This window comes from Myotis daubentonii, chromosome 12 (assembly GCF_963259705.1).
Source record: "Myotis daubentonii chromosome 12, mMyoDau2.1, whole genome shotgun sequence".
NCBI classification, from domain to species: Eukaryota; Metazoa; Chordata; class Mammalia; order Chiroptera; family Vespertilionidae; genus Myotis; species Myotis daubentonii.
Genome location: NC_081851.1, coordinates 38322027 through 38348713, shown reverse-complemented (window position 1 = coordinate 38348713; position 26687 = coordinate 38322027). Strand labels below are relative to the sequence as shown.

The window sequence follows — 26687 nt, the reverse complement described above, 5'->3', positions numbered from 1 at the left end:
GGAGCAGGGAGGGGCCGGGTGGAGCCGAGCTCCGCGACGGCCGGTGAATCAGCGCCGTCGGGCGCCGGGTCACCCTCCCTGGCGAAGCCAGTTCTGGGGAGGAGAAGCGGGGGCCGCTGACTACCAGCCACTCAGGGATCGCCCGGCTGGGGAAGGGTGACGTCATGGTAGCTGGGAGGTTTCGGGAGCCCGCCAATGGGAGGCGGGCGCAGTGCTGGCTCTCTGTAGCTCTTGGCCAATACTGACAAAGCGGCGGGGGGCCCGGTTGTCGGTGTAGAACCAATGAAAGCTGGGAAGGAGCACGAGGCGGAGTTGCGAATCCAGTCACCAATTGGGAAGAGGGGGTGGAGCCTGGGCCTTGTCAAGCGTGACCAACCAGCGAAAGGAGCGGACTCTAGGGGGCGTGGCCTTAATGCCCTTCCCCAATCGGGCAAAGCCAAAGGCGGGGCAGTCTTGGGGTGCCCAATGAGGAACGCAGGCGAAGCGGGCCTGTCAAGAGAAGGGACTGGGGGCGGGGGGATGGTGAGTCGGGGATAAACACTCCGCGGCGGGGGCGGCTGCTGCTCTTCTTCGGGTTCTGTCACGGTGTCGGCGGTGCCCAGCTCACGGGCCCCCTCCCCCTTCCGGCCAGCGTGGTCGCCAAAGAGGCTCTGTGAGCCCTGCTCTGCCGGTTCCACAGCGGGTCGCGCGTGTTCGGCGGCGGCGGCAGCGAGCCCGTGGGCAGTGGGGGTTGGTCCCGTGGCTCCGGCCCCCGGTGCAGAATGGCGACGGCGGTTCGGATGAACATCCAGATGCTGCTGGAGGCGGCTGACTACCTGGAGCGGCGGGAGAGAGGTGCACGGGGACGGGAGGGGTCGAACCCCAACAGTGGCCGGGGGCTCTGAGGGTCCCCGCTGCGGGTCCGGGCGCCCGGCCGCTCCGGGGGTAGTTGGAGGCGCGGAGAGCGCGACCGCGAGCGCTCCTAACCCCTCCGCTCTCCCTACGCGCCGTCGGGAGGGAGGACGCCCGCTGTCCCCCAGGCAGTGAGTGGGGGTGGAAAGGGGGCCGCTGCACCCCGGGGTCCGGGTGTCGCATCCTCCCCACCCCGTCGCGGGTGGAGTGCCGGGGGCCCCCTCGGCCAGGCCCTGGGTCTGCCTCATCGGGCTCTTCCCTGCTGGCCCGTCTCAGCCGGAGGAGCAGCGCCTCCCCTGTCCTCCCACCCTCCGCGCTCGGCGTCTGCCCCGCATCTTCACTTAACACACCTGCTGGACGTTGCCAGTGGGGAGCCCGGGCTCCAGGCGCTTAGCGACTTGATGGGTCTTTCTCAACAATGAGCAGCTGGAATGCTCCTTACACCTGCTCCGAACTGAGGGCATTCACACAATTTTAAAAACAATCATTGTTCTAAGGATTCCACCTGGCTGCGTTTAATTATTTCCACTCTATTCTTTCAATGAAATATAGGTAAAATGTAAAAAGGAAATACTGTAGAGAAGCGAGAGTATTGAATGTTCCAGGCTCATTCATTAACTGGATCCTCCGGTTTTCTAGAAGCTGAACATGGTTATGCCTCCATGTTACCCTACAATAACAAGGACAGAGATGCCTTCAAACGGAGGAACAAATCTAAGAAGAATAACAGCAGTAGCAGGTAATTTGGTAAATATTTCTCTTTCCCTTTTAGGTTATACAGCAGATGACACAACCTGCAGAATGGAAGTTACCTGTTGTGATTATAACCCAGTAAATTAAGTGGCGATCATGATTCAGTAATGCACACATGGTCGTAAGCCATTGGAGGAAGCAGCCCTCTGGGTGGAGGGAATTGAAAAGAGAAATGGACATTATCCACTTCTTTCACTTTTCATAATGAAAAATTTATAATCATGTTAAAGTATCTGACTTGGCATGGGTGGTAGGATTTCATATTTGATATGTGCATTAAATACAATGGTTTGTCTGATAATCTAGTTTGTCATACCTATTTATAATGGCAAAGAGGAATGAGTGAGGTTAAAATCTGTCTTTTGGTGATGGAGGAACATATAACATCAAAATATTAATATGCCACAACCCTTTTATATTAGCCTTATTACAGTTCTTAAAATCTGTGACTCTCACCAGGAAGTACTAGCAGCTGACTAGTGGTCAGTGAAATCACATATTAAAGCCCTGAACATAGTTCCCGGCACATAGGAATACTCTATTAATGCTATTGTCCTTTTTCCCCTCCTTGCTCTTAAAATATAAGTTAGCTAGGAAATCTATTTTATTAGATCCATTCAACTATACCTTTCATTCCAGTAAATTAAAACCATTGACATTTTCATTGCTGATTTAGAATCCTTATCCCTTTCCGAACCTCATGAATAACTCCCTGAAAGTAGCTGTATTTGGTTAGCCTCTGTGGTACAATACAGACCACTGGAAACCAGAAGATTCCTGCTTAAACCTAACTCACTTGTTCTTGCTGTCTCCTCTGTCCTTGAGTCTGCCAGCTGTCCTCAGTGTTGGTGGAACCACAGGATGTGAGCAGCACACAGGTGCTGAGCTCTTGAATAGGAAGGCACTTTGTGAAGCATGGGCCTGGTAATTAATTACCTGGTGATTTTTTTGTTTCCCTTCCCTTCCTTAGCATTACATGAAAGTGGTAGCTAATAGATCTGTGCATGGATACTACCCTGGCCTCTAATAAGGATGCTGATACTTACTTGGATTATACAATGGTATAGGACAATTTAGCTATGTTGCATTTTGTTACATTGTTAAGTTTTAAATTTTTGTAAGAACTTTGAAGCCTTTTGGGTTATTTTCCTGGAAAAGTGTAGTTCATTTATTCTTGTCTACTCATGATGTGAGAGGAATTGTCCACATTAATAGTCAAGGCTAGTCCTTAGCAATTAATTTTTTCCTAAGTTTCACAGGAAAGTTGTCAGGGGATGTTCAGTGATAGGGAGAGGAAAAGAAGAGGAAGTTGATGAAGAGAAGTGGCTTGGTCCCAGAAGGTGATTAGGAAAGAAAAATAATGATAGTTGAGAATTTCAAGCCAAGAAACAGCCTTTCTCTTCTCTTTAATATGAAGCATTCCTGAAAAAAAAAATGGCTGCAACTCCTGATTTTTTGAAAAGCTCTGTTACTTCTCTTAATGGATTTGGTTTGCTTTCAAGGTAAGAAATAGGAGGCTCTCACAGTTGTCCGTATTCTTGACTAGTAGTGAATTAGTGTAATATCTTCAGTGATGCGAGGATCTCTTGAGAGACCATGATTAAACCTGGAGAAGACGCCAAGCAATCATATGAAGCAGGAGCAGGTTGTTTTATTTAAATGTAATCATTTCCTTCCTGACCTGAGCAGAGAGCCATCCCCCCCCCCCCCCAGAGAATGCAGTTTGATCCCTTGATTTGAATTAGACTTATATCCAAAGCTCTGTATCGTCGGGATTGTGAACTGAAGTAAGGGCTGTGGAGAGATTGCTGCTGGTTTACATAACCATTGGATAACAGTTTATTCTTGTTAATTCGGGTTGAAATTCTGTGCTCTTTGTTTGTAGAGCTGGGGTCGGGGGAATACTTTTCCTTGGACACTAAAAAATAAGATTTAGCCACATATCAAATTTCTTGGGAACTGAAAATGCAGATCTAAAGTTTTTCTAATTGCTTGTTTAAAAAAACAGCAACACACAAATGAAATTGTGAATATTGATTGTTTTGGAATCATCCAGAGAACTACTGGAATACAGGGAGATGGAATCTTTTTTTCCTCCCTTCCTGGTTTTTGAAATAAGTTACTAAATATGTAGAATTGAAATCCAGGCTTTTTAAAAGTATGTTAAATTGGTAAAGCAGACTTTGGCACTCATTTGAAAGAGGAAGTCCAGGACTCGCTACCCAGTTCTTTTATGAGATAGTGGCTATATAGCTGACCTGACATGGGGAGTCGTTTTGAACCAAGGACTTTTCTCATTCTCAAATACTATGTAGTTTGGTTTAGTTATCTTTCTGTTAGAATATATTTTTAAATGGTGACATTGACCTTCAATTATTACAGATTTATCAAATCTTCAATAATCACATGGAAAATCATTGTGATACAAAGTATCTGTCTCTTATAATGCTATAATTAAAAATATTAATGTTGACCCATCAGCAGAGTTTGCAGGCAATCTCTGAACTGATTATTTCTTAAAAGGTCTGCTTTTTATTAAAAACAAACTCAGTTTCAGTAAACCAAATGCACTTCAATAATGCCCAAGCCATTAGGTATAAGTCCCCTTGTAAACATCAGAATGTCTTCTCACCCCTAAGTAATCAAATAAGATCTTTACTTTCCAAAACTCTGTTCAAAGTTTGGAAGGAGTTGTGCTTCCTATGGAATCTATTAAAAAGTCTCTCTTGAAGATTCAGAATTTTTTTTTATATGTATCTTCAAAGAATCCAGAAATTTTTGGTACGAGTGCCCCGTGTGCTGTTATTTTCTCTGACAGGAGACCATGTTCTTTTCAAATATCCACCCTCCTCCACCACCACCTTCCAAGAATGGCACTTGAGGAAGGTCCTTGTCTGCGATTAAACAGGGAAATCTTTGCCAGTTGTGGTCATATACTTCCATCCATTTAAAAAATCTGTCAGACTTTGAACTTGTTATTCCCTGTTAAAACTAAAATGTCACATGATTTTAAGCCAAAGGTTTGCACTGTAAGCCAGATTCTTGTTAACTGTGATGTCCTGTTGGCCATTGCAGAAATAAACCTTCAGAAAAATGTAACTGAAGAATGCTGAGGGATAACCAAGGGACTCAATCTAAAGCTTTTAAGTTAACCAGTTTCAAAGTTCGCATGTCCTTTATCCAGAAAACAAATGCTCTAAAACTGAAAGTGCTGTCATTTTTTTCTAGTTTTTTTCCTCGTAGAAGAGAAGTTTAAGTGCCAGATTGGAAATGTCCCATTTCAAGACTACACACACACACACACACACACCCCCTAGTCTCTGATGTGAACAAACTTGATGCCCCCCTCCCCATGTAAATGAGTGGCTGAGAATTCATGGGAGTAGTGCTCCTCCATGATTACTCTGAGAATTTATCTCCTAGGCACAGTAAGGTTCTAATTATGGCCCCACAGAATTTCATGACTTGAACCAGGGCATAACCTCTTGAACTGGTTAGATTCTAGAGAGCTTCCATAAGGTCAGGATCCAGTGCCTTTGTAACACTGGGGAGTTCCTCAGGTTTATTTATAACTAGTCAGGGAGGAACTGTGTGAGCAGGACACTGAAGTGACCACTTGACTGACTGCTTGTGACTTTTGTGAAACCTGTCCATAAATTTTTAGACCAGACCTTATATTCAAGGTCAGCTATAAATACACTAATAATATGAATTCACGTCCACCACAGCTTTCACCCAAGGCTCTCTAATCACTTTTACAGTTGCTACCTCATTGATCCATGCTTGTTCAGTAGATAATTAGCAATACTTTTTATTCCCATTTTACAGAGGGGTTAACCAAGGACAGAATGGTATAAGTTTTATTTCCTCCACGGTACCAGTCATTGGCAAAGCTCTAACCAGTCTGTCGTCTTTATGTTGAAATGAGTTTTGGAAACTCCTCCCTAAAATCATTTCATAGCTATTCAATACTAGCTCCTTCCAAGAGGTTGTATATGATAAAATAGTTACTTCAGGGATTACAAAGATTCAGGGGAGAGGGGTGATTTTTACTCATTTAAAACTGAATCCTGTAGTCAAACAACTTAGCATAAAATTTTGGTGAATACTACACCTAGAAAAACTCCAGGGCTGGAGTGGGGGTGCCACCTCCACAGTTGTACCCTCAGCCTAAAGTAAGCTTGTGGAATGATATAACCCAAATTCACATCACATTGTGCGGCTGTTTTGTCTTTGTATAAATAGACTTCTTTCATTTCCTTTCTTAAAATGGATTACCTTTCCACTAGGGAATGCATGCCTCTTAGTTTTTCACTTCTCTTTGAACTCTGTTTTAGATATTTACATGTACCTGACCCCCAAAGGGACTGGTTTCTTTAGTAGAACTCACTGAGTTATTCTCCCTTTTTCTGTCTTCTATCAACTTTGGAGAGAAAGAAGTTAAAAATATTTGTTGGTATTGAAGTAGTCCTTTAAGAAAAAAAACAACAACTTACCTTTTCTTATCGTTCCCTCTTTCAGATCAACTCACAATGAAATGGAGAAGAATCGGTGAGTTGGGGACTTGGGGGGTGGTATGGGGAGAGTTGTGATGCATTTTCTATTCATTAAATTAGGAATTGTTTGCTCTTCTTAACTCCTCCTACAATAGGACCTGATTTAAGAGTTCACTCTGGGCCCTCTAAACAGCACTGCCCAGAAATCACTTAGGTAGATAGAGGGCTTGCTAGTTCTAAAGACCACATCCCTCCCTCACCCCTGCAGCCTCCTGAGGAATGCCTTTTCGTGTGACTGTTCCACAGGCCAGAGCATTTTAGGTCCTAGGCAGTGTTTCCCAAATGGTGTTTTTAAAAAATTACGTGCTACTGATTATAATTGACAGTGCTGTATTAAATCATGCACACACAGATATATCTATCTATATATTAGTGTATACATACACACACACACGTATGTGTGTAGTTATAATATCCTTGTGAATAGAGATTCTCAGAATTCGGGCAAATAGATGCAGAGCAGAAATTGGATTAGTGCAGTGGTTCTCAACCTGTGGGTCGAGACCCCTTTGGCGGTCGAATGACCCTTTCACAGGGGTCGCCTAAGACCATCCTGCATATCAGATATTTACATGACGATTCATAACAGTAGCAACATTACAGTTATGAAGTAGCAACGAAAATAATTTTATGGTTGGGTCACAACATGAGGAACTGTATTTAAAAGGCCAGAAGGTTGAGAACCACTGGATTAGTGCCTTGTAAAGGAGCCTGCCACCCTCACTGGGTTCCGTCTTGCCACAGGCCTTAGTTGCTCTCTCACCGGGATTGCCTTGTGCTGCATATTTACATCTTCATTTTCCACAGCAAGTGTGCCCATCCTTCAAGGACACAGCCTGGTGGCTCTCAACTCTGGTTGCACATTAGAATCACTTGCAAAGCTTTTATTGTAGTTTTTTAATAATTATTTTTCATGTTAAATACATTATACTTATATAGTTACACATTTGGGAGGAAGAGAACAAATTGTTGTTCCTGCTAATTTTATAAAGTAACTTTTTATTATAGAATTTTTCAAATTTACAAAAATAGAGCAAATAATGTAATCAACTCATATGTACCCATCACCCAGCTTCAACAGTTATCAACATTTTGCCAATCTTGTATAACTAAAACCACCCCTCTTCATGGGATATTTTAAAGCAAATCTATCTCTAGTAGACTTTTTACAACAACAACAAAAAAACATAAACACTTGCTTTTACTATGCAGAAAAATCATGATAATTCTTTGTGCAACTTAAAAAACAGACAAACACAGACCTCACCCCTAACGATTCTGATTTAATTGGTTTGGGTTGAGACTGTCCACTAGCCTTTTTTTTTTTTAAAAAAAAGCTCTCAGGTGATTCTTGTGTCCATTCCGGGCTAAAGTCACTGAACAACCCTCATTCTAGCTGCCGAGCTCCCTTCATTGTGAAGCGCGGGCTCCCTGTCCAAACGGACTGGCTTTCTGGGTGCCTGGCAGGAACGAGAAGATGGCGTACAATACCGTGCCCACCCTCTGACGAGGGAGCCTGACTGTGAAGGTCAGGACCTGAGTGACATGTTTCGTCAGGGAAAGGGCAGACCAGACCCTCACTAGGAAGGCAAATCTAGGAACAGGGCAAACGCTTAGTATTATTCCATTGTGTGTGTGTGTGTGGGGGGGGGGGTAGCAAGTGTGTTGCTGGACACGCGTTTCTCCCCATTTCTTCTTCCTGTTTCATTTCTCTGTTGCACATGTTTTAAGTCAGAGCTTTTTTAAGTCTGAGCTTCCTTTATGCTTTAGGGCTTTATATATCATGAACTGGAAACTCAAAAGTGTCTCTTCTGAAGGAGGAAAGGGAACCTAGCTTTCGTTTTCCATCTTTAGATTCGCTCCCATCTTCCTGCCTTTGGAGTGAACCGGGTAAATCGGGAGTTTTTCTTTCTTTTTTTTTTTTAATATAAAGTACAGTGTAGAGCAATTACTTATATTATTTCACATAAAACTCTTTTCAACTAAGATATTTTTCTTTATTTAAAATGTATCTTTATTGTTGAAAGTATTACAGATGTCCCTTTGTTTCAGTTTTTTTTTTCCCCCCCATTGATCTCCTCCACCCTGCACCCACCCTTTCTAGGCCTTAGCCAGACTACTGTCTCTGTCCATGGGCTATTCCTATCTAATACATAAAAATCTAGAAAGATTTATTTTTTTTTAATTAAACCTTTATTGTTCAGATTGTTACATTTGTTCCTCTTTTTCCCCCCCATAACTCCCCTCCTCCCAGTTCCCACCCCACCCTCCACCCTCACTCCCCACCCACTGTCCTCATCCATAGGTGCACGATTTTTGTCCACTCTCTTCCCGCATCTCCCACACCCCTTTCCCCCCCAAGAATAGTCAGTCCATTCCCTTTCTATGTCCCTGATTCTATTATAATCAACAGTTCATTCTGTTCATCAGATTATTTATTCACTTGATTCTTAGATTCACTTGTTGATAGATGCATATTTGTTGTTCATAATTTGTATCTTTACCTTTTTCTTCCTCTTCCTCTTCTTAAAGGATACCTTTCAGCATTTCATATAATCCTGGTTTGGTGGTGATGAACTCCTTTAGCTTTTCCTTATCTGTGAAGCTCTTTATCTGACCTTCAATTCTGAATGATAGCTTTACTGGATAAAGTAATCTTGGTTGTAGGTTCTTGGTATTCATCACTTTGAATATTTCTTGCCACTCCCTTCTGGCCTGCAAAGTTTCTGTTGAGAAATCAGCTGACAGTCGTATGGGTATTCCCTTGTAGGTAACTGAGTTTCTTTCTCTTGCTGCTTTTAAGATTCTCTCTTTGTCTTTTGCTCTTGGCATTTTAATTATGATGTGTCTTGGTGTGGTCCTCTTTGGATTCCTTTTGTTTGGGGTTCTCCGCGCTTCTTGGACCTGTAAGTCCATTTCTTTCACCAGGTGGGGGAAGTTTTCTGTCATTATTTCTTCAAATAGGTTTTCAATATCTTGCTCTCTCTCATCTTCTGGCACCCCTATAATTCTGATGTTGGTACGCTTGAAGCTGTCCCAGAGGCTCCTTACACTATCCTCGCATTTTTGGATTCTTTTTTCATTCCGCCCCTCCGGTTGGGTGTTTTTTGCTTCCTCGCATTTCAAATCATTGACTTGATTCTTGCGCTCCTCTGGTCTGCTGTCGGGAGTCTGTATAATATTCGTTATTTCAGTCCGTGTGTGCTTAATTTCTAGTTGGTTCCCCATCATAACATCGAGGGTCTCATTAGTTTTCTTGTAGATCTCATTAAGTTTATCGGCGGCTTCTAAACAGTTCTTGAGAGACCTTAAAAGTGTGGTTCTGAACTCTATATCTTCCATTGACAATTTTGTCCTGTTTCTTTGTCTCCGCATTTTGTTATGCTTTCTTGGTGCACCCCCTAGTGGTCTTTGTGCACAGTCTTGTAGTTAAGCCTTGATTGTTGTAGCTAATACCAGGGAGGGTTTGACCTCCAGGCCAAGTGGCTGTCGGGAGTTTTTCTGCTGAAAATTCTTCTAGTCTTCCTTCTCCCCTCTAACATTGTACTTAGGCATTTATTTTAATGATTGAAATTTCATCCCTCCCCATAAGGGCTCTTAGCTTACTACAGCTTTGTGCCTTGCGCCTCTGCAGGAATGCCACCAGAATGTCAATTTTATCATTTATTATAGTAGCTCAAAGATGTTTGTTTTCTACCAACAGTGGCCCAAGACCTTGTGCTCCGCACAGGTGTTAAATGAGTTCATACTGGGATACTAAATCAGCATGGTCCCCACCTTAGAGAAATGTAGATTGTCCGTGAGCAAGACGCAGAGAGTTCCAGTTAATATGCTGAGTCTGAAATCAAGGTATGCACAGGTGGCTGTGGAGGCAAAAGTTCTAGAAAACTGGATTTGAAGTCACCACTGGGCAGGGCAGGCTGCTTATAATTCAGGCTGCTTCTGTATGACTAGTCAACTTTTGTTCGTTGAAGGGTTACTTATCTAGTTTCCTTATTGTCCTTTCATTTTTGGAATTTGGTCTTTTAAGGTCTTGATAATTCTTCCTCTAGCCTAGAGCCTGTGAACAGAAGAGAAGGAAGTAAGGACTTAAATTTACTTAATTTAGCCAAGCATTGGCTGCTGCAGTCCAGGGGAGGAGATTAAAGCTGTCGGGCACTTCTCCCTTATTAGTGTGGTTGCTTAAGATTTTAGGGTTTTGAGGTCAGTTGAACAACTGCTGTTATAGTCTCCCTGGTTTTAGTAACTGAATGCTATAAAAGAGCACTGCTTTGCTAAATGCTACTACATGTGAGCCATTTTTTACCTTAACATCATATGACAAAGACTGGCATAGCTCTCAAAAAAAAAAAAAATAGCAATTTAGAAAAACACAACTTCTAACTGGGATATTTTTATCTTTGAATCTTTTCTGTGGCACTTTAGAGATTCTGAATAATTGGTGCTCATCAGGACTCCACTCTGAGGATACTGTGTTCAATGTACCACTTAAATAATCCTGGCATTGATGGGAAGAGAAAAGAAAAGACCTAGAATGGTGGAGGCAGTTGGTATTTTCCATTCAGTGGACTAGGTGCCGTGACCACCAAAGAGGCTGTGTGTTAGGTTCTGGGAACCCGGAGCCCAGTACAGACCTGCTCCTGAGTGGAGGGCTCAGTTTAGTGTCGTTGTGGATGCTGGGCCCTGGCTTCTCTGCCTTTTCACTAACGTTGTGGGTCCAGCCTCCTAAGGAAACACCCTTGGTGAGGAGATGGTGTGTTTCTTCTTTTTCAAAAACTAATCTTGTAGAAGTTTCTGAGAAATATAGAAAAATCATACTAAAAATTAAATCATCCATGAATCTAGCAGCCAGAGGAAATCAAGGGACCTTGGAAATGTATCTTTTCAATTGGTTTTGGAAAATAACTTTAAAAATCTAGTTTAGTGTAGCAAATTCAAAAATTCAGAAAAGCACAGGGAATAGTAAAAAAAATCACCTGTAATAAACCTTGCAGCAGTAACTGCTATCATTCCTGCTAAGTTATATATTTATCTAGACTTCTGTGCATACTTTTAAAAATTAACATCAGATCATATAGTAAATAGTTTGAATCTTCTTTTTAAGTTACGTTAGGAACATTTTCCAATTAAATCTCCTTTCCTAACATTACTTTTAGAGGATGCCCAGTATTGCATCATATGAATGCGCCATAATTTATATAACCAATCACCTATTTTAGGTTCTTCCCAGTATTTTGCTAATGTAAGCAATGCTTCCTTAATTTACCTTGTAGATAAATCTCTGTCCAACATCATAATTATTTCCTTAGGGTAAGGTTATAATTGTGGAATTAATGGTATACAAGTTGATATGGGTTTTGATGTTGACTGCTGGATTGCCCACCAACCAGGTTATGGCTGAGTCTTCCCGTGCCAGTGTACATTGTTTTGTTTTTTTTATTATTTTTTAAAAATATATTTTTATTGACTTCAGAGAGGAAGGGAGAGGGGAGAGAGAGAGAGAGAAACATCAATGATGAGAGAGAATCATTGATTGGCTGCCTCCTGCACACCCCCTACTGGGGATCGAGCCCGCAACCTGGGCATGTACCCTTGACCGGAATCAAACCCAGGACCCTTCAGTCAGCAGGCCGACACTCTATCCACGGAGCCAAACTGGCTAGGGCTCGTGTACATTGTTTTAATCACTGAGGTTTTATCATGCACTTCAGGATCTGGTAAAGCAAATCTCTATTCTCCTCCCCTTCTTTTTTTATTTAACCATGTTCTTAGCTATTTTCATCAGTTTGTTTTTCCTGGTGATTTTATAATCAGTCCATCAATTCCTCATCCCATAAATTCTTTTGGGATTTTCAAAATAAAAATTAAATAATTCTAATATAAATTAACCTTAAAAAGTTCTTATTTATATATTAGATGTTTCCATGTAGATCTTGCACATTTTTTGTAAAAGATATTCCTGGTTTACATATGTTTTTATTGCTATTGGTTTCCCATTGTAATTACTCATTGATTTTTATTGGAAAAAGAAAATATTTTAATCTTTTGTTATTCTCTTTACTGATGGTAATTCTGCTATTTCCTTCTCTTCACTGGGAATTCTTCTGGTTTGAATACCTTCCAATAAGCCCTTAGCAAATGGAGACTGAGTGAATGCATAGAAGCTGCAGCCAGTGTCAGGAGTCAGGTGCTAGAATGGACTCTTTTTTCCCCCCTAAAAGAAGGCTCTAGCATCTCTGTTAGTAGCAGACACTGATGTTTCTGGAATGGTGCATGTGCAGGCCTTGCTGGAATTAGGCAGCTGGTCTAGAGAGATTACCTCTGCCAGAGTCTTCTGAACCCCATGACGAAGATTGTTGTGTGTGCTCCGTGGGGAGGACTCAGCAGCCTGATGTAAGCTGTTATTTTCGTTTTGTCAAACAGTATTTCAGTGGCATCTGGTCTGGCATATGAAACCATTTCAGCCAGGTCCTTTCTAGCAGGATATTCTAATTCATTGCAGGTCCCTGTAGTTGTTACTTTCGCATTTTGGCTTTTCAAATAGCTAAGCTCCTTCAATCAAAGGGATAGAGGACTGACTTTGCATGGGGTCTGAGTTGTGGTATGTATTGCACCACTCTTACTGCTCCTGAACTCCCTCAAGTACATTCAGATCTCACTGTAGGATGTTGTAACACATCCACATTGCTTTGTTGCCACATGAAGCTAAGGGCGCGACCTGGTTATTACACAGGAAGTATATAGGTATCAGTGTGCAGTATTTGATGGTGTGGAGGAGCACTCCGATTTGTACCACTGGAATCCATCTTTCCTCTTGGGTAGGTAGGATCTGCCCTTGGAAGAACTTGGAGAAGAGAAATATGCTGGTTATTCAATCAGTTTCCAATCCCCTACCCAGAACACTGGGGCTTCTCTGACTTTTTGTCATAGGCATTAATAGTCAAAGTGAGAGAGCAAGCAAGTACTAGTTATCATATATATATATATATATATATAAAATTGGTCTCTAGAAAGGAAATATTAATGAGGCATACTTATGTATTTCATACTTTTATTAGAGAAGTGATTTTATAACTTAAATGTAGCCACCATGAATTGCTATTTATACATTCACTGTTCACTGAGTGCCATGTTCCTGTACAGCTAGCATATATAACTACCTTTGTAAATTTTTACAAAGATTACTATCACAATTCTGAAAAATCTCCAAGACCTTCCAAAGCTTTAATTAAGGTGGTAATAATGAAGTGTTTGGCAATTTTTTATAAAGGAATCATTTTAGAAAAAGGAAGTCCTTTTTTTTTTTTCCTCAAAGCATGACTTGTATGTAGCCTTCATCAGGGTTTTTTGTTTAACCCAGTAAGGTTTTGTTCTAAAACCAAACTCTGGAGAAGGTTAGGCCCTATTTTTAGGGAGTAATTTTTGACCCCTTAAGATTTGTTTCTTCTTTCTTTATACTAAATAACCTCTTTTTCTTACTATATACCTACATCTGAAATTATTTTTATTCCTCTCCAATTATCCTTTAAGATTTATAAGGCTATTTAATTGGCTAACTCTGTGTCCACACAGAGGTAGGAGATAAAATGGTGAAACCTTGGCATTAAATAGACCATTGTTTATATAACTCTTTTTCTTCTTCTTTGGTTAATAATCTTAGGCCCAGCTTTAATGAAAACTAGTACTCAGTGTATCATGTTTGTTAAGTAAGGCTTTCTTCAAAGAGAAGGGATATGAATTACCGAAGATAGCAGATTCTACTCTTAGGTCAATATCTGCAGACACATTGTTATTTCTATTTAATATAAATTAGAAGACTTGGTCTCTTCCATTATTTGGTAACAAAAGAAACAGAACAAGTTGGATACATAGGAGGTCTGTAGCATGTGAATAAAGGAATATGATCTATTTGAAAAAAAAAAAAAGCTTATGATAAGCTATAAAACCTTAAAAACCTTTATGGAGAAGTTAAGTCAAACAAGTATGACTGAGGAAAATGAAGAAATATGTTTGGTAGAGGGCAAAGTGGGTCCATTCTGGAATTTTCGTGAGAGCTGGTATTGGTCATGGTCTGAAGGTCCCTCAGATAAGTAATCTTGCAATAATTTGTTGACATGTCTGACCACTCCAACTAGATTTTAAGTGCCTCCAAAGCAGAGACTTGGCCTTACTCAACATTACACCCCCTGCCCCTAGAAGGCAGCAGTGCATACACTACTGCCCTGTGAGAAATACTAGTGGAGTAAATGCACGAAAGAGCTCAGTGTGTGTTTCAAGATTCCCACCTATAAACCTACTTATCTACCTCTTCACTCACTGGCTTCCATGTTGTTTGCCCTGCCTTGACCTTATAATTCTTTTTTGTATCATTTTCACTTTACTGTGAAAATCTGAGGGAGAGAGCTCAGTCACACCTTCAATAAAAAAGACTAATCTCTGATAACAATGCCTCCCTCACAACAGAGAAGCACGACATGCACTTCGAACGGACCTGAGACCATTCCCAGTCTCTCTGTCCATGTGAGGAAGAGCTTTAGGGTTGACACAGCAAATACATAAGCACTCTCTGCAGATTGCACCATCTACCTAGATTCTTACTCCTTTTGTTGCACCTGTTCCCTAGCTTACCAAACCTGCTGGCCTGAGAGACACATGGGTGGAACCAAGGAAGCTAGAGTGTGGAGGCAGAAATAAAAAGCTCAGCGTTGAGGCTCGTCTAAGAGCACGCTGGTCAGCCTGGTGCCTTCGCCAGTGCCAGAGCTCAGGATGACTGCCTCAGAGCCCGAGCCTCCTCATTCGTGGCTTCCTTCTCTTGCTTATTTTCTCAGACTCATGGCTGACAATAGTTAAGGAAAACTAACAACAGAACTGCATGGCATCCAGATGCATTTTATATTTAAATCTTTAATATATTTGGAATTTATTTTGATGTTAGTCTCCCCACTTCCCTGTCATTTTCTGACTAATCCCTTCCCCACTCCCCCAAGGATTTGCAGTGCTAGTCCCACTAAATGCTAAATTCATATCTATTCTTTGGTCTGTTCCTGGGAATTTTTTATTCTGTTCACTTGATTTGTCTGTCTCTTCCTGTATTAGTATATACTGTTTTTAATTATCGAAGCTTTATAATACAATTCAATATCACATTTCCTCCTCATTCTTCTTCTTAAAAAATTCTGGCAGTCTTTCTCTCACACATTTATTCTTCTAGATGAAGTTAAAACTAATTTCCCAGTATTATAAAGAATACTGTTGGGATTTTTTTCTTGGAATTCTGTTAAATATATAGATAAACTTGGTAAGATTGACATTTTTACTTTGAGGATTTATATCTGGGAATTTGCTGTTTTTTCCATTTATTCAAATTTTCTTATGTCTCTCAGCAACGTTTGGTCATTTTCTTCCCAGAGATCCTTCCCAGACTGTTTTAAGTTTGTTCTGGAACATGCCATCCTTTCTTCTTGCTATTGTGCTAGGTGTTTTAGGGCCTCTGGATTTGGAAACACATGTAGAGATGTGCTGGAAGTTCCAAGATCAGCACTTTACCCCTGTCTTTCCTTTCCTTTGGCCATCGCAGTAGAGGCCAGGCATTTCGGACGTGCCCTCCCTCCTTTGAGTCCCTCCGTCCCCTGCCTCTACGTGATGTGGGTGGCCTGAAGGAATCTTCTCCTTTCGCATGCAATAGCTTTATAAACTGTGCTAATTTTATAATGTAAAACAAAAGTGCTTTTAGCATAAGCAAGATCTGTGTTTCCATAGAAAATGGATAAGACTGTCCATCTTTTAATGGCAGAAGAGATCGATTTTCTTTAAGGACGAGTTTAGTGATTGGATTTTATCAGCTAGCCTCTATCTACCTAGTGAGACATGGAGTTCCCTACTGATTTTAAAGAAATATTATAGAGCCATGATTATGGGTTTGCTCCCAGTAATTACTCTTCTACAGAGGAAGCGAGGATTGAAAGAATAACTGCTACCAGAAATGGAGTACTCCATGTCAGACCTGGCCCAGGGGCTTCCCTGCCTTGTCTCAGTTAATATCACACAGCCCTCAGGCGGGCATTGCCACCCTTCTGCTGAGGAAATGAGGGCTCCATGGAGTAAAGAAACTTGCTCAAGGTCACACAGGGAGGAAGGGGCAGAGTTAGGGTCCCAAAACTTGACTCTTCATCACTATACTAATATTTGGTTGTATAGAGATTGACAGATTGATTTTAAAATAATTAAAAACAAAAGTAAATAAAATTTGAGATACTAAAAACTTACTGACAGGAAACTATAGTTTATATCTAATGTAGTTATAGGCCACACTTTATTCCGAGTGTTACTGATTATAGCTCAGATCAAAGATTGGTTTCTTTATGCTACTATAGACCAAAGGTGTATCAGCTCATTCAGAATAATTAAAGCAACATTTCTGAAGAGTCAGCAGGTGACGTTGTCAAAGTTCATGACCTTGGTACAGAGCAGTTGGATCATGGCAAAAAGAAGTGGCAGCCTGGGGCCGAAGGGAGCCAGGATTTGGCAAAACCCTCTTCTGCTGGGGGGGGGGGGCGGGGGGCAGCTCTTGGCAGCAGAAGGTGGGACTGTGAAGATGTGATGGGAAGAGACGCACGGAGGGGTCATGGCGAGGTGTCTAGTGGCTTCCTGTTGAGGATATGTGGCAAAACCCTGCCAGTTCCCCAAAGGGGAGTTGGACCTGGTTCAAAAGTGGTCCCCAGGCCTCTCCTGCAAAACCAGATCCCTGGGCAGGAGGCTATCAGGACTGAGGGGAGAGCTGAGACAAGGGCTTATTCTGCTTGCTTTGGATCTGGGAGCTCCATGGGTGCTCAGGGCTGGCTGCAGGAGTCCAGGTCCCAGGGTGGAGGGTGTGTCTGTGTGTCTGTCTGTGTCTCAGGGTTGAGGATCCTCAGGGGGAGTTGTTACAGAGATGTCTGTATAATTTTGTTATCTGGTTCAGGAATTGAATATCACTGCTCTGTGATGGAACTGAGCCTGCCAGGCACCAAGCAGGGGTGTGTCTGCAGGCAGGTGGCAGGTGGGCAGGGCGGCCCTCAGGCTGGAGCAGTGAGGCACTACGAACGTGCCAGAAAGCACTTCGGTCCTATTTTCATAGAACGAGACCAGAAGACACAGAGTGAACATGTATTACCTTCAGCTCAAATTAGTCAAATTGCTTATTTCTAGTTTCACAACTGGGAGTGTTCTTTGGAAACCCACATTTGGGTAGTGAAAATACTTTCTGGGCTAGACTCCCTGTGTAACTAGAATGACGGTGCATGGAAAGATGACTTTACTATTATATTTTTATCAGTAGACAAACTTCCTAAAAAATTTACATACTCATCTGTAGATAAACCTGCATCATAAAGACCAATGTGGCTCTGTTCTGAATCATGCAGTCTTTGCAAATAACAAGCCAACTGAAAAATGTCCCACTCTTTTTAATTTCTGAGCTTTTTTTCCTAACTCAACAGTTAGTCTATAAACTTCGTAGTAAGAAATAAGTTGGATAACTGTATGTATAAGTACGTGACTGAGTATACTTTCTTACGGTGTTTCTAGTAACGATCGATTTTCACTGCTCTTTTTGAAGAATATTATTGTCCACGGTGAACAAGTACATTTTACACAGGTTCTGCTCCCCCGCCCCCATGCAGAAGGAGGAACAGACCTCTAATGTGAGTCTTTGCTTGTGACCATAACAAATGGACAGGTTTTCAGAGCAAGTGGAAGTCTTATAATATAGTTAGGCATTTGTCCCATTCAGTCTTCCTGGCTCAGGAATGAGTGCTGTTCTTCCTGAGCTTATTAAGGCTTAGAGGGCCCTTGGAGAATGTAGAACAGCTCCTTTAAGATCCAGACGGGGAAGGAGGCTCAGAAGCAGATGAGGCAGGGGCTCAAAAGGCTGTCAAGTGCACCCCTGGTCAGATCTGTCTGCCTTGGGGTGTCACCTGAAGTCTTGATATGAAGGGTGTGAACTGCCTTCCTTGCATACTGACCTATCGTGGAGCTTTCTGATGGTTTTCTCCTTTTGGTCTGCATTCCCAGCTTCCATTAATACAGTGAAGTTTTTAAGAGGGAGGAAAAGGACTAACTAAGCTTTAAGGTTTTCTTCAAGTTCAGCTGCAAGGAGGCTCCCAGGCTCCTAGGAGCTCTGCTCAGGTCATAGTGTGTAGGGAATGGCCTGTGTCTAACACCCCAGGACCCTGAGCACTGCTGAAGGCGCAGAGAAGGGAGAAGTGGACTCTCTTCGAGGGGCTTGAAGTCTGGTTGACTAGATGGCATCATCCGATCGGCAAACATTTATTAAGCCTGTGGGAGGGGGAGGCACTGTGGCAACATAGCAGTGATGAAGCTGCAGTCCCCACTTTCTGAGGAGCTTGCAATGAATGGTTCAGTCACAATGCCAAACACCACATCAGCACAGTCAACTCCCAGTGCACAGCATGAACAACTAAGTACTCAGAAAACGAAATCTCCATGGGCTGGAAGGCCTGCGAAGGCTTTAGGAGGTGGCAGCTGAAACAAAAACTCTGAATCTTGGCCATGTTCATAGAGTCTGCCATGTTCTAGAACAGGGGTGGGGAACTTTTTTCCTGCCCAGGCCCGTTTATAACATCATTAAAAATTAGCCTGCTGTATTTGGTCAAACATTTAATTAACTCACCCCTAATGCCTTGGCAGGGCCAGACCCAATGATTTCAGGAGCCAGCCGTTCCTCACCCCTGTTCTAGAATAAAACCCAAACCAAGATTTCAATGAAGTATTAATTTCCAAAATTTCAGGAACTTTTGTGCTTTTGGTCAGTCTTTGACGAAAGGCCCTTTCTTCCGTGTGTTGCTGTGGCTTCTGCCTCATCCAGCCTCTCTCCTTCCGCTCTGTCCCATGGCTCCATTCTGCCACTCTCCAAGAGATACACATGGTTCTCTCCAGCTGTTCAGCATGCCTGTTCATGTAGCATTACCAGTGGTACTTTTTCATTATTTTTAAAAAATATATTTAACTTTTGAATAGCAGTTTACATGGTTGAAAAACCAAAAAGTATAACACATTATTCAGTGAAAATTATCCCCCTTTCTTCATCCCAGTCTGACTATTCCCTGACTTCTCTCTGCCCAACTACTGTTACTAGTTTATGTATCATTCTAGATTTTATGTCCATACAAGAAGACACAAATATTTCCTCCATTTTTACCAAAGATAGCATATTATATGCAGTTTGCTTTTCTTCACTTAATATACCTGAGAGTTCTTTCCTAATAGCACATAGAACTTATTCTCTTTTCATAGCTGCAGAGTACTCCACTACATGGATGTACCCTAGTTAATTTATTTACTCCCTATTGATGATCATTGGGGTTGTTTCTGTCTTTGCTATTTCAGATAAAGCTTAACAAATAATACGTCATTCACATGTATAAATACTGTCTACAGCAATGATGTAATTATAGTGACTTAGTGGTCCTGAATGGGTAAAGATAAGTATGGTTTAAAAGGATTCTCACCTGGCATGTCATTATTTTCTGAATTTGGATATTCTCTATTCAGAAACTTGGAGATAACCTGATAAATATGCCTGGTGAACAGTAGATATTAGTCCCTATTCCAACACAGGTATTTTAAATAGATTTAACTGTAGAAAACCCTGGATTTTGCTTCTCCTTGGTTTTCACCAGAGATATATATTGGGCAAGAGGTCACTGGTGGTCTTGGACATCACTGGGCCTGGGCAACTTCATACTCTTTCAGAACTTGTTCTTGAGGCATACCTTTTGGCCTGCCATGAAATTCTGAAATGCTACTGTGATCTTGTTTTTATAGACGGGCCCAACTTCGCTTGTGCCTGGAGAAGTTGAAGGGGCTAGTGCCGCTCGGGCCTGAATCAAATCGACACACTACATTGAGTTTATTAACAACAGCCAAATTGCACATAAAGGTAAGTGTATCCTTGAGATGCCTGTTTATCTTTGCCTGAGCAGTAAGGGTTTGTTACGAGGACAGCAAATGTGTATCTGCAGGACCTCTGAGCTCTTCCTTCTCGCCTTTTGGATGAATCACAGGCACCCAAACGCCACACGTCCAGACCCATCTGAGTGTTTCTCACCCTTAGGCGCCAGAAGTTCAGTGGTCCATCCAACTGCCCATCGGATTATACAAGCCAGAAACTCGGGGCAATCCTTGTTAGCTCTTGCTTCTTAGCCATATATCTAAGTTGTCTCCAAGACCTAAATATTTCACAGCCTGTCTCCTTCCCTTTTCACCCCATCATCTACTGTAATAAATCCTGCAGTGCCTTCCTCTGAGCTGATCTCTGCTTCCCAAGAACAGTCCGTCCTGAGCTCAAGGTCTGTCACCCTGTTTAGAATTCTTCTGTGGTTCAGGACGTACTCTGCCACCAGGCCTGCCCCTCACCTGTGTGCAGCGTCACCCTCTCTGCCCCAGGCCTTCTTTCAGTCCCTAGCACTTGTCATGTTCTCAGACCACAGGGCCTTTCTACATGCTGTTCCCTCTGTTTGGATGCTTTCCCCTCTTTACCTACTTAACTTGTCATTCTTCATATCTCAGCACAGATACCACTAGCTCAGGGAAACCTCCCTGACCTGGTTACTTTCTTCTGTGACAGGTGGTCCTATTACTGGGTGATTCTCTCTTAGCACTTGTCACAGTTGGCATCCCAGCAGTGGTTTGTGTGACTGTTTGGTTGTCTCCATCCTTAGAATATAGACTCCCCAGGGAGGGGACCAGGTCTCTGTGGTCACCTTGTATCCCCAGGACTTCCGAGAGGGCTGGCACAGATGTAGCCTTAGTACGGAGCTGGGATAGCAAAGGGGGAGTGAGTTCCGTTCAGGCTCTTGCAGCATATTTTTCTAGTCATGACTAGAGGCCGGGTGCATGAATTCATGCACGGGTGGAGTCTGGTTGGCCCCGCCCCCTGTTGAACTCCAGTCAAACTACCGGTCTAGGGGACAGTTTGCATATTACCCTTTTATTATATAGGATTGGAAAATGTCACTTTAATTATGGTTAGTAGCCTACATTCATGACATTTCTTGGGCGGGGGGAGTGGAGGGGGGAGAAGAATCTCTGTTTGGAGCAAAACAATCACAATTAAACAATCTTCTTAATTATCTGAAGAATATGAGAAGCTAGAGGACAGATTTGTAAAAACAAGTGGTCTATGGAAATGTGTTTTCAAAGCTCTTATGTTGGACAATTTGGAATCAGGACTTCAAAAGGGACTATTATTTCCTGCTAACAAACAGAAGTTAATTGAGATTTGGCATGATGCAAAAAGTGCTTATGTAATTGGGCCATGCACTTGAATAAACACACATTTAAATAGAAGTCTGTTTCCTAAGCTCCCACCACATGCACTGCTCTAGTTCGGAGATTAGGTGTTCAGGGTGTCGCTGCAGGCACGGGAGACCGGGTTGGGGGTTCCTGCCTGCAGTCTTTTCCGTATCAAAAGTGAGGGGCACCAGGAGGCTAGTCTCAGAGCTCCCCCCTAGAGTTCTCGTGACAGCACAGGTACAGCATTGTCCGTGCCGAAGGTGTCAGGCGAAAACAGGAGTCCCCAAGCCAGTCAACTTCCTGTCCTTTGCGAAGCTACTCACACACCGAAGGAAATCTGCCAATTTTTTCAGAAGCCAATGCTAGAGAGGAAGATGCAGGGTCATTGCCAACTGTGAAATCTGCCTGTGGACTCTAACTACCCCTTTGACTTGCAGAAACTTGAAGATTGTGACAGAAAAGCCATTCACCAAATAGACCAGCTTCAGCGAGAGCAGCGGCACCTGAAGAGGCAGCTGGAGAAGCTGGGCATCGAGAGGATACGAATGGACAGCATCGGCTCCACGGTCTCCTCCGAGCGCTCCGACTCCGACAGGGGTGAGCCCCGATCCCTGCGCCCTCGCCCCCTCCCCCTGCACCACCGGCCAGAGGCAGGACAGAGAGGGAATAAGAACCTGCTTGTGATGTAGGGCAGTTGAGCTGACCGTCAGTAACGAGCCCCTCTCTCCTTTTAGCAGTTAGGCCCCAGGGTCCAGAGGGCTTGGCCTGGAGTCGCCTGGGTTTTCAGCCTGAGTTCTCTGCAGGGTGCCTTTACCTCTGTCTCTCTTGTCCGCCCACAGAAGAAATCGATGTGGATGTTGAAAGCACAGACTATCTCACGGGCGAGTTGGACTGGAGCAGCAGCAGCGTGAGTGATTCTGACGAGCGGGGAAGCATGCAGAGCCTCGGCAGTGACGAGGGCTACTCCAGCGCCAGCATCAAGAGAATAAAGCTCCAGGGCAATCGCAAGACGTGCCTCGGGCTATAAGAGAGGTCGCTGCGGCTGCCCGTGGTCTCCTGTCGGCTCTGAGTAGGTAGTGTACTGGACCTGCCCACGGTTCCCTTGCACGTCAACTGCCGTGTACCACCTTCACCACATCAGCTCTGTAAACGTTCGCAAGGAGTGCTTAGGATTTCATCCACTAGCTTCTCTTTCTCTCCACAAAAATTCGTCTGAGAGACTGTACATTCCAATCGATTTGAAGCACCCAAGAATTCTTAGACCGAATAAGCAACTTTCACATCTCAGCAGTTTCCCCCCTTATTTACTGTCCCCACGTAGCCTACCAGACCTTGCTTAACGTTTCCTGGCTTACTGTGTTACCTGCCTAGCAGAAATGTCTGACTGTGTCTTGTGCTTAGGAACTGAAGGAAACAAGCTTCAAAGTTGAGAGCCTGACCTCAGAACTCCAAAGTCGGCTTTGACAGTGGCATTTAAGAGCACTTACCCACAGACCTCTCCCCAGGGAGGAGGCAGGAATACCTCCAGGGGACACCCGCACCCCGTGCTCAGTCCCAGAACCCCGTGCGGATGGGCGTCTGTCTGTCTGAAGTGGACACCTGGAGAGTATGGCTTTGGGGTTGCACAGCTCATCAAAGTTCCAATATTGTTCATTCTCACAAACAAAATAGCACCGTCTATTTTTGTGATGTTTTGGGGGCTGTGCTGTGTACTGCTATCCCCAATGCGCATTCTTCTCCAAGTTTGTTATGCTACTTGTCTCTGGAACATTTTTTTTTCCTACCTCAGAGATAAATTAGATCTCCATTTCCCACTTAACACAAAGTGATTATGCCTCTTTTCCCCCAGAATAAGTGACATTTGGTCCAATTCTAATCTATTTTCCTATTTAACTTTCAGCAATAACTGAGCTTTGACACTAGCTGAGCTAGTGCCTACCACCAGTGAAAGGAAAGTCCGCGTTTCTGCTCTGTGTTGCAGGGGAACAGGAGGGGCTGGTACGTGTTACTAGAATCCCTCGCTATTTTTGGACTCACCCGGAACTTCTTCATGAAGGCTTTTGGGTTGATAGTTTAAAAGGCTGATTTTTTCTTCTTGGTTATGATTTCTCCCTTACGTGGTCCTCCACTTTGTAGCATTTTTATTTAAGCTAAAACAGAGCACATGTATATGTACATAAGACACATTAAATCTATAAAGACTATTTATTCATTTTATATAAACTAATGTAATGGAAAATGAATTCTTATGACTTTGTGCTTTTATAGATGTTCTAGAAACTTTGTATGTAGGTATCTACAAATTGGCTCATTCCCCTTAATATTTTTGCATTCATATTTTTGAGGTCTTGATATTTTCAGCCTCTGGCGAATCTTTTCCATTGAATTTAAACCATTTGTAAAATCTGTGACGCTGAAACAGAGTGTATGTCACAAAGTGATAAGAACATTCCTAAAATCCACAGACGCACTGCAACCTAAGGGCTCGACAGCTGAACCAGCGCGGGGCCGGCTGTGCCGCGCTGGCCTGCGGTCTCTAGCACGCCACAGCCTCACCACTCCGCCTCCAGCAGCAAATGTTCACACACACTCTGCACAGCGGCTCGTTCTAGACATGAGAGCAATGTAAACAACGCAAGATTACTTTTGTGTTTTCTCAATTAATGATTAAAAAATTTTTTAATTGGAAGCAGTGGATTGCTAAATGATCCCAAAGTCATGTATAACTCTCCTGTGTTTATTTTGTTCTGGTTTTTCCTTCATTTCAGCTTTGGGTGGGGGCGGGGCAGGTGACACAAAGGATTTTTTTATTGTTGGAATCTTTTCCAATTACCAGCTGAAGATTTGCACTGAAATACAATTTGTATGCCTTCTGCATTTTTAAAGCCTGCTTCCTGAGTTTAAGCAGTGATAGTGTTCAAAGAGCCAGCTCAGCCTGTAACGTGTTTGAAAAGATATGTCTGCACTTTGAGGTCCCTTTTGAATGCCATTCGCTAGACCTCACAAGCATTTTGTTTAATAGCTATGTTCACGCGCCTCACAAGTCCACGATGCTGGATGGCATCAGAAACTCAAGACTTTGGGAGAAGCTTGTGGGCTTGCACTGGGGAGGGAACAAAATTTGTGTATTTGTTAATTTAGAAATAAGGCATCTCAGAGATGCCATTATTTTCTGTGTTTTAATTGTTGTGCCTTTGAGTTAAACTGCATTTTTTGTCTCTTGGTTGAAATATGAAATGTACTGTCCCGATATAAAACAGTAATTATTTGACCTTTGCACTGTTTGTCTGGTCCTTTTCAATCTGACTGCATAGAAATGTGGAACTTGCTAGATTAACTGACACCAGGGTTAGATGTTACTTTCTAAACTCGAGGTAGACGGAATCGGCAAGCGAGATGGGCCTCTCTCTGACCAAAACTGTAACCTTCAGGACCAGCAAACTCAGCCCACGGCAGCTAATCCCCTTCCCCACACGGCTGATGGGCAGCTCGGTTTGCCAATCTGTCCTCTCATTCACTGATCCACCAGCTTGACTGTTAAGAACTATACAGTCCTCTTGGTTGTTTTGAGTTTAAGCAAAATGAAAAACCTTTCTATTAGGGTTGTTGGGGGGAAGGGATGAGCAAAGAGATAAACCCCGGCCTTTAAGATTTTGACAACTGTACGTAAACAGATATGTGTATAACTATAGGCACATGCATATTTTTATGTGAAAATTGATTTTAAAAAACAAAGGAAATCTCAACTACATTCTTATGGAAACCATTGCAATGCAAATGGGAAATAAGTGTCGTCCAGTTTCGTTTTATGCTGTGAGGAGGTAGATGTGTGTGCTTCCGTTAGCATCCGGGAAACACACTGCCCGTGCCTTCTGGCTTAGGACGCGGCAGAGCACCGGCGTTTTGTGTGCTTTCTGTTGCTAAGCAGGGAGGCGAAGCCTTCCAGGTGCTGACGGCGACTGCTGCACCTTCCTCTCGTGACTGGTTCAGGGCCTAGATTCTTCTCCCTGTCCACCCAAGACTAGAATCATTTCCGTTTCCATTCAAAATTGAATACTTAGGTCTAAGCAGGTCCAGACCCTGCCGTTGGCCACGTGAGTGTTTTTTGGTGTGTTTTTAAGGTGGCCATTTTCCTTTAACCTCTACTTTTTTAAAAAAGAAACAAAGGAACCGTACCTGGGTTCCCAATGGGCCTCTCCTCTTCATCCCTCACGTGGCCAAGAGCAAATCCTAGGGTGTGGGGAGAAAAAAAAGTGTAAACTCGGTAGGATTCTGATGTTCAAAATGACTAGCAATATTTGGGGGCCTGCTAATGGATTTTTGTGGGGTTTTTTTTCTTCTTGCCTCTCCCCATCATTTAAAGAGAAAACTTATTTTTGCAAAGAATATACATATACATTATCATTTAGATTTCTATACCATAAGGTATTGGCAAGAATATCGCTTTCATTGTGCTCTATAATCTATTTCCCCAAATCTCCGTCCTTGTTTGCCCAAGTGTTTTGGTTTTTTTGTCTTCCCCTTTACCTGCCCTGGCGCCAGGAAGCCAAAGGCTGCAAGGCATTTCCTGCATGGCAGTCTATTATTCTTTCTGTCTAACTCTTGGATACGTATGTTTAGGTAGCTGGCTACTCATGATTTTAAAAATTCTTCTGGGAGAAGATGACCCAAAGGCCCTGTTAGACGAGTTGGTATTTCTCATTCTACTTGATCAGATCTCTTTGTTTTTGAAGATACCTGGGGGTGGTGGGGAGGGCTTCAATATGTGATTTATCATGATTTTTCATTAATATTACATGGGCGATTTTCTTACATTCTTCTGGAAGAAGAAATAATTGCCTGGCACTGCTACTCAGCTATTGAATGGCTGAAGAAATCGAGTATCTTTGTCTTCTCGCAAAAATCATAAAATGAGAATTAGTAGGACACCCAATTATAACGTTGATCCAGATCTTTTATTTTGATTTCTTACTCTCTTTAGAGGGCTGGGGGGAGGGGGCATTCTTGATTTTACCAAACTTGCCTTCCCCTTGTCCCTAGACTCGGTGCTCTGGGAATGTTGCTGTTAACCATCAAGTGCTGGGGGCCATTTTCCTCATGGCAAACACACACTAAACAGGGAGATGACAGTATGCAATTCTGTTTCCAGAGGTTTCTTTATGTAAATACGCCGCCAATGTAAATCCTGTGTCA

The 26687-nt window shown here is 42.8% G+C and overlaps 1 protein-coding gene across 1 annotated transcript; it reads left to right on the top strand.

The window, feature by feature from the left end:
- The first annotated feature begins 518 nt into the window (after positions 1 to 518).
- Positions 519 to 24765, top strand: MXD1 (MAX dimerization protein 1). Its single transcript, XM_059659538.1, has 6 exons — positions 519 to 834; positions 1531 to 1630; positions 6166 to 6195; positions 20025 to 20139; positions 21932 to 22091; positions 22334 to 24765. Exons 1-6 carry the CDS (start codon positions 762 to 764, stop codon positions 22519 to 22521), a joined length of 666 nt encoding a protein of 221 aa, XP_059515521.1. The 5' UTR covers positions 519 to 761; the 3' UTR covers positions 22522 to 24765.
- The last annotated feature ends 1922 nt before the right edge of the window (positions 24766 to 26687 follow it).